Here is a 13,421-nt window from a genome sequence, read left to right as displayed (position 1 = left end):
CGACCGACTGACCACCGAACCCAAAAATAGATTTTAAAAACGTCTCCGTTATTGCAATGAAGAAATACATCTTAATTTTTTTAAATTTTATTTTAAACAAGTGATAGATATGCAACGTAATTTTCCGAGACATCATGGCTCACCACTATAGACGACGTGAATGTATCAAGGTTGCGTAGCCCACAATACTTGTAAAACCCACGAGCACATGCTATCACAATGACAAATCCCTTGAACTGCAGGAACACGATGACAGGTGTGCATTTATATCGACACTCACTCACAGTCCAGCCATCCATTTGTCATACATGAAGCTATTCTCTGATTGGAAGGCATGCATCGGCTGCTACCGTGGCGGCAATACAAAGCAGTGTCTGAATATTATAATGCGACGAAAGACGACGGAAGGAACTGACGAGTCCTCGGCGGCTACTAATTAATTAGTCTTCAGTCAAATCACTATGTAGATTTGGCGACGAGACATGCAAATGTGACGAAAGCTGACCAATGGCATGCTTATCGTTCGTTTTTCACGTTCGTTTAGTGAAAGATCGCTATTTCGACTTATGAGTAACTTACAAGTAACGTGTGTTAATGTGTGTCAACGAGCTCATAACCTACCTAAAACTTATGGCACGCGTGTGCTCGACGTATGAGCCACAGCCTGGCATACGTCGAAAAGTGTTTTGCATGCACGAAAGTTTTCGACTACCTAACCGTACTACAACGAATATCGAACATTTTGACGAGTTTGTCTCATATTTTTGGAAGACGTCACGGTTGCTAAAATTATAAAAAGTAGACTTCTGCGTTACACTCTTCACACAACTTTTTATGCACGGGATTTCTCCACCAACGGCCTTGGGCTTACAGAATAATGTGAAACACGATTTAAAATAGACGAAAACGCTGTAATGTTTTGATGGTCAAAATGTCTAAGGGGTACTTTCCATGATAAAATGATCAAGTAACAGCAAAATTTCTTGGCAAGTTGTTCACTAGAAATTTAGTTCAATCATTGAGTTACCATGGGGACCATGCATGAGTCCGATTTTGTGAATTTTTGCAGTCATTCATCACGTCCAGTCAGTGAAGGCAGAAATGCTACAAGGTATTTTGAGGTTTTCCCGTGGGATTCATCTCATCTCAGGACAAACTGACAGTTCACTGACCCTAACATGACAAAGATTGCATTATTTTTATGAGAAAAATTACACAGGCTTAGACAATGTTTCACATGAAGAGTTAAATTGAAAAAACAACGCCTATTCAGAACGGCACTTGAACGTTTATATGACTATAGATGGGAAACATGCAACATCTTTAAAATTAAGTTATTTATTCGGTAATTATATTGGACTTTGACAAAAAAGTACTAACGACCATCAAAAAGAATCCGTTAACTTCCAAACAGCTTGAGCAAACAGAGAAAGTTCTATGACTTTCAGAAAGTACACTCCCAACTACACTGCCACAATGTTAGCTGCACTGTGTGACCACAATTCACCTCAGTAACCGATTGACCTCTTCAAACAAACAGTCTAACTCGACAGCTGACAGACAATCATCGTAAAACAAGCAAAAATGGAGGAAAATTTCAAGGAGCGCACTCCCAGTGCACATCTGTCTGCTCTCAACAAAGTCTGTACTCGCCTTTGTAAATCTAAAGTAAGCACGCCATCACCCTGTGGGGAACAGATGTCATTATTGTAACGAAAGTGTTAATTTCGAAATCACCTGTCATTTTTATGTATAATTTTAATGGTTGTTGACAGGAGCTGGTTCACAAAGGTCCAAATAATACTTCTGATGTGAATGTTTTGAAATACCTTTATGATTGGGCTTTGTTTAATTGTACGTTCTGTCACATCAGAGAGTATACAACAAACTTTGGCTCTCAAAAGAGAATATCTGACTATATTTCTGTGAAGCAAGTACTTTACAATCTGCTGATTGGCAGTTCACAAGTAGTGTGGCACATCTGAAAAGTCCATTGTTCCTAGTTACAGACCCGACACAATCTTACACCTCTCCACCTCTTGAAGTCGAGTCATCGCCGCAAAGAAACACCATAAAAGCAGCGGTGCACGATCAAACGGTGCACATGAAGAATTGGTCCGCCTAATTTTAATTCCAACTTTTCAGATCGTCAGCTATCTATCTCAGCGTGATACAACACATCAGGTATGTATGCTTTCCGATATTTAATTTAGTCGCTAAGAGAAGAAATGGAAGACCAACACGGTCAAATCAAGCGACGAGAACATACGGTACTGCGGAGAAAATGATATTCGCGCTGACTCTTGGTTTTTGGCTTTCACTGTGATGTTTCGACCTAGCAACTGTCACAAAGATTTCATCTTCAGTCACCCCACCCCATTCCAGCTCATGTATAAAGAAACGGATACAATAAATTGTGGATTTTAACAAATCAGTAGCATGTTTGATGAAGGCGTTCAGAAAACAGTGAAAAACTCTAATTCTAACCTAGATGAGAAGGGGCTCATTTCCCTGACTAACAATCTGCAAAATTGTTGAATTTTCCAAATGATATCGTATATTTTTGTGACTTTAGGCCAAATTATCTTCGCCATTGTCCACTTGAGCCCCAATATTGCACAGTGATATAATTGATGATGTATATGTGTATGTTCGTAAATGCAGTTTATTTGTCCTATTCCAAACACCACGCCAAAACGCATGTCGTTGAACTGGTCAACGCACTAAATGTTTGTAAAATGCAAAAATGTTATTGTTGACAAATAAATTCCCGTCCGGCCTATAATTAATTGTGTGTATCAGCAATGACATTGTTCATAGTACACAACATGCCTAGTGTTGCAAGGCAAGTTTTGTATTTTACTTCTCTTAGCCAACAATATTTATGGTAGTATGATAAAAATTGTTAATTTCGCCTCTCATAAAGAATGGTACACCCGATAGAATCTGAGAAAGCACCATTCTACGCTATCCCCAGCATATACAATACTGAATGTTGCTATGCTGTCGATGAATATCGGTCCCAGGCTGGAAAGTGTCTCATTTTGCTGTGGAAAGAACTCTCATCACAAAATCTGGGTTATAATTTGCTCACGTCATTTCCGTTTACGATTTATCTGATAACCAAGGTAGCGTGAATTGCGTAACAAATGTTTTCCTGGGCATGTTATGTCTTGTTTACATTAACACCGCACTCTTTTCTCCCTACAAACAAAGTCATTTGTGAATTAGTTATGTATACGTCTTGTAATTTGCATCACAAATAATGACGTCACAAAAAATATGTTCTGTCCGTACGGTAGGCAATTGTCAATGCACGTGTTAGTTGCTTGGAAGGCAATAGTGTCGTTATGGTCCATGAAGAACAATACCAAAGGAAAGCTACGCCCCTGCATAGAGTAAATGGAGGCGTAACATTATTGGGTTTGAAATAAAACCTCGACTGCTAGATTTTGTTCGCTAATAAAATTAAAAACCTTTTCTATAAAATAGAAAACAAATAATATAAAACAGATAAAAAGATACTTTCAGGAGAGGGATTTTATACAGAGACGTCACAACATTTCCAAGCATTTTGTAAATTCGCATAACCTTCAGTACTGTAAGTCGTGATAACGCTGATCATCGAGTTCACAAAATATCAAGTCCAGCCATACAATATAACTTTACATGAAATACCAATCTTACGAGAGTAGCAGGCACATCGTAACGGGAGAGTTGATTTTACCAGCGGGTGAATATCTTAGCTTTATCTCTCTGTACTGACAGTAAACAAAGAGGGTCATTTTATGATGTTATCGAGACTGGTGTTGTCAACAGAAAATGATCCAAGATGAAACATTCGGTATGTTTCCTTATCGAGTCTGTACAAAGGGCATGCTATCAAATAGATACTTGTGTGATTTTAGCGAACAGATAAAGTGACAAGTCTCTTTAGCTTTTATAAAACATATTTCCTTTTGCATTGTATGTTTTTGAGATGACATATAAGACAGAATGATGGGATGAGCATTTGCATACAAAGAGTGTAACATCTGTTCGCCAAGCAATTCAGATTATTAAGTGTACTACATGAATAGGTACCTGATGTTACGTTTCCATCTGTTGCAATAAACATCTGTAAGGAACAATTCAAGTTACGCCTCGTATGAACTCAAAGTCTATGCGTTTCCTTTTTAACAACTCCTTAGCGAACTCGATGAGAGTAACGCCGAGTGCGTGGCGGTGCCATAAGCACCGTGGGGTGAAACAGTATATGAAAACACCTTTACTATAATTGCGTAAGGTCAGCGCAATTTATGATGCCGACGGATATTTTATTAATACGCCTCACATGATTTGGGTACACAGGAAAAGCCACTGGGAGTCTCAATAACTAATTATCAAAAAACTGCCTGGGTTGATTATTGAAGTAATGATAGGGGCTAATGAAACCTCGATAGATTATTAATAACTAATTGCTGGAGACTGTGGTTATAATTATAAATAAAAACAAGCAACAGTAATCTATCCTTCTTTTATTTTGTAGATTAATATCAAAGATGAAACGAATATGTATCGTGACACTGGTCAGTCTTCTCTCGGCGTTCTCTGTCTCACAAGGAACGGTAGGTTTCTTCACAAAATAAATTCACCATTTCGCGGTCACATCTGCTCACCATGTAAGGAAAAACGAAAAAGCTGAGATGGAGTTTATAAAACATGACCAATCATTGATTATTAATGTTCTTGCCGAATCAGTCCGCGGTAACTTGGTATGTCCTGAATTTTGAATTTTGTGCAAAATCAAACTTTCAGTGTTACGTATCACTAAAATTCTCTTAATTTCGCTTTTTGTGATCACTTCATACAGCTGGTGAAGAGAGAGGGAGGTAGGTGTTTTCTAACTTCGGTTTTTAAAAAACTGAAAGTCATCATGAATAGGGAGAATGACATTTGCAAGTGGAAGTACAAAGAATACTGCTTCTTTGTGTACAAAAAGAATACCGTACAAGTTACTTGTGTACTTAGTTGCAGAGTTCACCGACATGACGTGATGAACAACACGTCATGTCAGTAAACTCTGCCACTAAGTACACATTCCCCGAGAAGCGAAGTAATATGCATACAACGGCGCTGACGTGCATAAGAGTTACATAACATGTACTGCTCAGCGGTCAGCGTATGGTGTTAAAAGCATACATAATGTTTTCTACGTACATAGTGTTTTCTTGTTGACTTGAGACTTTCAATGGTTGAATCCCAAAGAGTTTGATCATAGTGTGACAGGCTAACTTCATCTTATAAGCAAATATACTTCGCAAGTGAAAGTAGCGTACCAAGAACTTTGGATCGATAAATAACAATGCAATCCATTGCTGTTTCGTTCTGTGAATATTTGATTCAAAATTGTAAAAACGTCTCTGTCGGTGCAGATTCATGCTGAGTTAACAGAATACTGCTGTTTATTCAGGATTACTGTTTTATTAAAACATTACCGAGGAGAATTTCCAAGTGTGCATGTAGAAATATTGACATTTCCATCCTACCAATTGCAAGGAGTTGATGAATGTTATCACTGTGCTTGGACGCCCAATGTGGAGGAATGCCTGAACACAACAAAAACACAGAACTGTGGTAATAACATGGTAAGACATTTAGAATTGCCCAAATATTGTTGTCTTATTAATGTCTGACGATGCCTGCAATAATGAATGAAAATATATCCGAAAGGTCCTTTTTTGGATTTTTTGAGATGAGAAGAGTGAACAAATTGATAACGTTGACAATGGTAAACATGCACGTATAGCTTGTGAGCCAAAGTGGAATGTATAGGTCTATACATTGGCACAGACAAATGATTACGAATAAGAGCTAGCTTCTGTAACGAAAAAGAAAGAACTTGACACGAAAATAAAAGACAATGGAAAGAATTAAAAAAAACCCTTCTTTTACATGAAACAGGCCGAATCGATTCAGAACATAACCTTTCTGAAACAATACATTGTAAAAATAATGAACGAGAATAGTAACCTTTTGCTCATTATGTTAGGAAGAGAAAGCATACAAGTGTGTAATTTCATCATTTTTGCGGTGTCGGTTGCATTAGATTAAGAAGCTGTATAGGGTATTTGATTTCCTTGGTTGAGAAGATGGAGGATGCGATTGACATTGTCATAAGTCATACTGAAATTTTTATATTGGCAAAATAAAATAAGTTTTTAGCTCATTTTCGTGTTAATTTTATCTTGAAAGGAAAAAGGTTTATCATAATTCTCAGCTTAGTGTTAAACATGTCAACTTTTATCGTTAATGAGAGACATTTCCGAGACGTTTAGTTCAATGGAAATGGTCGCGTGGACATTTAAATAAAACAAATTCAATTCCCCGATGTATAAAATGTCAACTATGATTTTAATGCAATTACTTTCCATAAACGAGCAATCTCTATTTCTTGTTGTCTTTTCTTCGATTACATCTTTTGTCTTTCTACTTCTAGAAATGTGCCACACGTCTCAGGTTGATCGATGATGGAGAGATTCAGATGAAAACTGGTTGTAGGACCATAAGCGTGAGTATTCTTCATCAATAACGTCGTGTCAAAGTTAAGCAGCAACCAAACCGGATTATTTAAAAATATTTATTTTCATATCGAGTAGTGACTATTATTGCAAATCAGATTATTTCGAAAGAAACTTTGAAGTATCGATTGGACTGTAATCGACAGCAATGTGAAAACCGATGAAGGTTTACGATATTATTCCCACGTCAACTGATCAGGCCGAATAAAAAAAATGTGTGTTTCCTGTAACATGCCCCCCAAAATTAGGACAGGTAGGTAGTTCGTAGTGAACGTTTGTTTTAATTTATTTTTATGGTTGAGACCCATCAAATACGTTAAAATGTAGAGAATTTACTCGAAATTATTTTGATAATCGATAAAATTTCTAGGGTAGGTAGGTTTTTCCATGATGGATTAAAATACCGGAAACACTTTTTTTAATTTTGTCTCAAAATTAATGAATGGACAGTTACTGTATATGTGTTTGTACTGATTTCCTCATAATTGCCGCCAATCTTGACAGTTACCAGAGGATTAACGGATAATTTATTTGTATTATCCCGTGCTCTGTGCAGTGTCTTAGGATTGCATAAGCACATGTTGCATTCTCTGGCAGTCTTCCTTTCTGTCAAATCTGTTAGCATCGGTCATTTTTGTCCTTATCTGTCTATAACACAATTGGAACTAATTTGGGATAATTGGATGGGGAAGTAGTGTCGCTTTAATCTGCAAATGTACGCTGATCTGCTTTTCTTTTTAAGTTACACACTTGTTTTAATGAGTAATTTGCAATATTGCAACATTCAGCGATAGGACACCTAACACTTTTGAGAAATTTGAAAATATGAAAATCCAATTATCCCAAATTAGTTCCAATCGTTATCTATTTGCCTTAACCTTCTGTCTACCTATCTGTCTGTCTGTCTCTCCTATTACGGGTAAAACAATTATAATTATCATCAACGGGTACTTAACAGTGGCTTGCCAAGCAAGATAAATGTGAAGTGAATGGGGCTGGTGAAATGGTTGTGGCTGAGACCTGTGTAGTTGAGTGCGATGGCAGTTTGTGTAACAACCACTTGCCTACATTGGTGAAGGGAGTCACCGGTATGTCATCGTTTATCATAGAAAACGTCCATTTTTAGCACATAAAAATATGATATGAATATGATATGATACCTGTTATGCCAAAGTTTTCATTTCCTCTAATTAATTGAATAGGATCAATAGAGACAGTTGGAATGGTCGTAATCACCGTTACGCAACAGCTCGACGTATTTTTGTAACATATCATGACGAGGTGAAAAAACATGAAGCAAGGGAAAGTGTTTGACTCGGATGCAGTACTTGCATCTATCTCTTCAAGAGTGATTTCGAGGGAAACACATACTTTCCTGTTTTGCTTTCGCCCGACAAGAAAGGACGCATCTCCATTTTAATAGATAACTCTAGTGAAATATTTATTCTACATTAATCACAACATAAATAACTTTGTATCATCATATTCTAATTCGTTCAAGTGTCATGAGAAATGGTCGATATTGATCTGTTAAAAACAGAAAATACGCTTTGAGATTTGATAATCTCATGATATAGAACAACGTTTGGCGACGCTTGGCGGGTCCCAGGCTTTCCAAACTGCGGGAGACGTTATTTTGAACTCTGTTCTCGTCTTACAGATCGTCACTGTCGGCAGTGTGACTGGAGTAGCAGCCGATACTGTGGAACCAGCTGTAGTTGCCCAATGTCTGAGGTAAGCTTATAGGATTTCTTAAAAATTGTCCAATTTGAACTCCTGCATGCTATTAATTAGTCCCTCGGGCACAGATATTCGGACTCTCAAACTTTTACAATTCTTTTCTGATATACCACTTGTGGGGTTCATTTTAAAGTCCATGGTATAAGAAAATTCGAAATTCGAAATTTGATTTTTCTCCTTAGAGTTAACACAGGGATGGCGGCCATTTTGAATTTTATATATCGTTAAATCTTGGGTTTTAGTTTCTCTAGTACCCCCCGATTTTTATTCTTGATTTTGAAAGAGTATGGTTGAAAAATTCCTTAAGGAAAGTTTGAGCAAAAGTTTAAGTCTTTCACTTTCGAGGCGCATACTACCTTAAGATTACTCTCCATGATATCACAGCCATCCGCTTATATGGAGTGAGTTGAATTTACAGGAATGAAAAATATGGCTTTCAGGGTTCTAATAGCACCACATTTTTTAAAGTCAAAACTCTCTGATCTTTTTGGGAATTTTCCTGTCTTGGTGAAAATAAGAAATGCTGTACTACAATAGTGCAGTTATTCAAAGTATCTCACAAATGGTTATAAATAGAATGGTAAGATTGAATGATAATATATTACTACAAAATGAATATTGTTTTTGCATATCATTATTTTCCTTAAAAAAAAAGGAAAAAGATACATATTTTGTGCAAGTCATAAATTTCAAATGTATATTTGCAGAATCGCTTTAAAATGCCAAAACTGAATTTTACTGAAATCTTTGATTAAAGTTTAACTACTGTGCCTATAAATACCAGGAAATGACCAAAGTAGAAAATTTCAAAATAAGCCAGGTGTTAAAATAGTAGTCTTTTCGACTACCATGTACCAAACATCAAATTAGCTAGTAAGTTACTTGACAAGCAAATTAATTACGACAACAAACGACGACAGTCGATCAACAAATCTATAAAACGGATAAATCCAAATTCAAATTAAAAATTGTGTATTGCTATAATGGCTGAACTCTTGTGTGATACTATAATTTCCGTCAACCGAATCCTAATTGCTTTCTAGTCTGTTCCGCAAATTATGATTCATTTCGATGTTTGCTTCTTTTGTAATCCATCCCAGCTTTATGATTGAAATTAATACTTGCGCTTAACAACACTTTTTAGAATTTCGCTGCATTTGGCTAATACACATGCTCAGCCTCATACAATTTTGGAAACCATAGATTCACTGACCCTGAACAAGTCTAATGCTGATTAAACTGACAATTTAATTCTCATATCGTATTTCTAGGGTGCCTGTGCCACTCAAGTTAAGTTCACCGAAGATGGAGGAAAACACTACAGTTATAAATGTTACCAAAAATTCGTAAGTGTCTTAATTTTCTTTCAGAATACAAATGTACAAACTTCCCCCCTCCCCGAGTGTGATATTTTTGCTATCCAACCAACGATGTAGCGATATTTTACTACCTGAAAAAGTACTATAAATAGTCAGAGGAACATCACAGACTGACCTTCCAAAATTGTATTTTATCTTCCAGTATTGTCAGAAAAACTTGATGAAGGACAACGAAGCCAACTGTGGCTCCTCCCCAGATGAAGCTGCTAACGGTGAACCAGGGCAGATCTGCGGGTATTGCACCGATAACATTAGAGCTAGTAATAGCAATCCCTAAAGTCAGCATTCTGGTGAGAAAATATTCATTGTGAATTATTAAGGCTGCGCTCACACAAAAACAGTGAGGAGGTAGAGGAATTCAGGGGGGGATTCGAAAATTTTGGGGTAATTGCTCTGCCTATCGGGAGACCTGAACATGTTTTGGTTCCCGTTTACTTTTTACGATTCCAAGGTTTGGCGGGTAATTCAATGAAAATTTAACATTTTAATGTTATCCAATTGTTCTAATGTTTGTAATAATTAAACAAGATCATTTAATTATTTTTATCTTGAAAAAATCTAAAATGTATGAATTTTCGCAAAAAACCCAAACAAACTAGAAGGCCTAATATCGGGAAGGAGCTGCAACCGTTGATAATTTTTTAAATATTCTATGCACTATATCAAATACAGTTTGCTACCACGATGCTGAAAAACAATATCATTTGTCGACAAACGCCTGCATATGTAAATATTGGGTGATAATTGAATCAGAGTCCAGACTGAAAGTAATTTGTCAATGATACAAATACGCAGTACATATTCAGAGGCTTTGTTGGCAAGCTGAATACTGGACAGTTCAACATGCTGGTGGGAGTAGAACAAGAACGCGGCTGTATGAAGTGAACAAAATTCTTGTCAAAATTATCAAAGTTAATACAGCTACTGCCCTGCTACTGCCTACGGGATGTGTCACTGTCACTGCCGTAAGCTGTGACAGGGACAGGGATAGCTCTGACTATGAAGTAGTTGAAGGAGAGTTCGGGTCATGTGACGCTCATGACAGTGCAACATACTTGTACACAAGATCAGGCCAGACACCAACACATGGAAGACCAGGAGACTTGAACGTTATAAGTGATTTTTGAATTATGGCATATTATAATAATCAAATATTAAAGAAAAAAGATGAGGATCACCATGTTTCATTTTCTAAATTTTCACATTCTCATCAAAAAATAACATCAAAGTAAAACTTTTTTAAATAAAGACTCTAATTTAAATGATAAATTGTGTGACTAAATAGAATTATTTTGATTTTACCAAATTTGCCATTATTGCACCCAAAAATTCAGAGATTAAAACCTTCCAGTATTGCCAATTTTGTAAAACTTTTATAAGTAGCAGCTAGTGTAGCACGGAATTCACAACTTGCATTATCTCTCATAACCATCATTTTATGTGCTCTTCAGCAGGTGCCATTGACCTGGACAGAGTTGGATTAACTCATGCAAGTCGACTTTGACTGATAAATCAAAAATGTCCACCGATGCGTTTAAATGAATCAATTTAAGAACTTACCTTCGGAATATAACTCTACAAACTGCTAGTAACAGGTAGTGTTAAACATTTGCGAACACCCCTAATAAATATGCGGCTATATGGTAACGGGGGGGGGGGGGGGGCGGCTTGGAAAATTGTGATCATATAGACTTGAAAACAATTTAGGGTATTGAGGGGGCGGGATCTGAAAATGTAAGATTTCAATATTCCTCCAGCTCCCCCAACCATTATATGTGAACGCAGCCTAAGAGAGACTGACTGACTGACTGACTGACTGACTGACTGTATTAGTAACTGTTTATGTGTATGTATGTATGTATGTATGTATGTATGTATGTATGTAGTATGTTGTATGTATGTATGTAGTATGTATGTCTGTCTGTCTGTCTGTCTGTCTGTCTGTCTGTCTGTCTGTCTGTCTGTCTGTCTGTCTGTGTCTGTGTATGTATGTAATATGTATGTATGTATGTATGTATGTCTGTCTGTCTGTCTGTCTGTCTGTCTGTCTGTCTGTCTGTCTGTCTGTGTATGTATGTATGTATGTATGTATGTATGTGTATACATACATACATACATACATACATACATACATACATAACATACATACATACATACATACATACATACATACATACATACATACATACATACATACATACGATACGTACGTACGTGCGGTAACACGTACACCCGCACGTATGTATGTATTTGTACGTACGTACTATTGTGCATGCAGGTTTATCTGTTATAGTGTATAGTAATAAATGCAGGCATATATTTTCATCGGAATTGAGACATGCATATTTACATTTTTTGCAGAATTATCAACAAATAAGATCAAAGAAATCAATAAGGACGAGGAAGATATCAATTATAGAAGAATATTGTTTAATGACATCTATGATATAGGATATGTATAAATATGTTACTCATCAACAAGGTGTGTCAAACCTTGGTAAATGCTATGACTTTTCTTTTACATTTATTGTTGACATCTTTGTTGTTGGCATTGTACCTTCTGTCGCATGAATACAATAAATACACCCCTAGCTCATTAACATGTACAAATAACTTGAATTCGCCGTTTCACTTTCGCGTTATGCGATCTGGCTAATAGAAGAAAATGTGACCAGTGGTGAATTGTTTTTATTCCAATGGTAGTTTTCATATCCTTTCCCATAACTATCTATATCAAGCTATCGAAATCACTCATACACACACACACACAGCACACGCATGCACGCACATACATATACATCCATCCATCCATCCATACATACATACATACATACATACATACATACATACATACATACATACATACATACATACATACATACATACATACATACATACATACATACATACATACATACATACATACATATGTACAGAGATGACACTGTGACTTACAGAGATGATAAGTTGGCCTCCAAATAAAAAAAGATGGCTTTCAAAATGACATTCTTTATTCTGGTTGGTCCGTTGATTGATTTGGCGAGTTGTGAACCGTTCAAAATCGAGATAAGAAGCTTGTTGAGAGACCATGGTTAAAGCTAAACGATATAAGCCATGTCACCAAATTTGCACACGTAAGCCAATTCAACCGACTCGACAAGTCGACAGTGTTGTGTTACCGTAGCTGAGAGCATGATGCTTTGTTAGTTTGAGTGTGGATGTTACCACCGTCGTTGGAGTAAAGGCTCGTGCCACTACCTGTAACAACATAATTTAGATTTTCGTATCGACCTTAGTGCCACTTCTTCAAATTAAAACATTACATATCTAGATCAAAGTTTTACTTGATCGTTAAGAAACTTATAAAGGGTCATAGAGGTAACAAAATCACAACTTATATACGACGTAATTTAAACTTTCTGCTCAGAATTGGCACTACCCAGAATTCCTCAAGACTTGTTTTGCAATAACCTGAGAGCGTGTTATGCCCTGTCACAGTGATGTATTATCTCTTGCGCCAACACAATGGACATTGAGCAGGAGTCTCAAGCTCTTCTATTTGGAGAACGCAACAGCCAACATAAAGAATGTTTGATATTATAATCTTAAAAGTGGGGAATTTTGGTGTCTGGTGTCTTTTTTTGCCAAGTCCCAGAGGAACGGGACAAAGAGTGACCTATTTCAAGACAGAAGGAAAAAATATTACCATCTACGGCAATTCTTTAGTGAAAAGTAGATTAGG

At 36.7% G+C, this 13,421-nt stretch overlaps 1 protein-coding gene across 1 annotated transcript; it reads left to right on the top strand.

Annotated features, from left to right (window-relative positions):
* The first annotated feature begins 2,042 nt into the window (after positions 1-2,042).
* Positions 2,043-12,290, top strand: LOC139114722 (uncharacterized). The gene is made up of 10 exons (XM_070676595.1): positions 2,043-2,184; positions 4,529-4,607; positions 4,853-4,871; positions 5,539-5,627; positions 6,479-6,550; positions 7,519-7,648; positions 8,221-8,294; positions 9,572-9,646; positions 9,822-9,969; positions 12,041-12,290. The coding sequence occupies exons 2-9, from the start codon at positions 4,542-4,544 to the stop codon at positions 9,954-9,956; spliced, it is 660 nt and encodes a 219-aa protein (XP_070532696.1). The 5' UTR covers positions 2,043-2,184; positions 4,529-4,541; the 3' UTR covers positions 9,957-9,969; positions 12,041-12,290.
* The last annotated feature ends 1,131 nt before the right edge of the window (positions 12,291-13,421 follow it).

The sequence above is a fragment of the Ptychodera flava genome, chromosome 16, assembly GCF_041260155.1.
Source record: "Ptychodera flava strain L36383 chromosome 16, AS_Pfla_20210202, whole genome shotgun sequence".
NCBI classification, from domain to species: Eukaryota; Metazoa; Hemichordata; class Enteropneusta; family Ptychoderidae; genus Ptychodera; species Ptychodera flava.
This window is presented reverse-complemented; position numbering and strand designations above follow the sequence as displayed.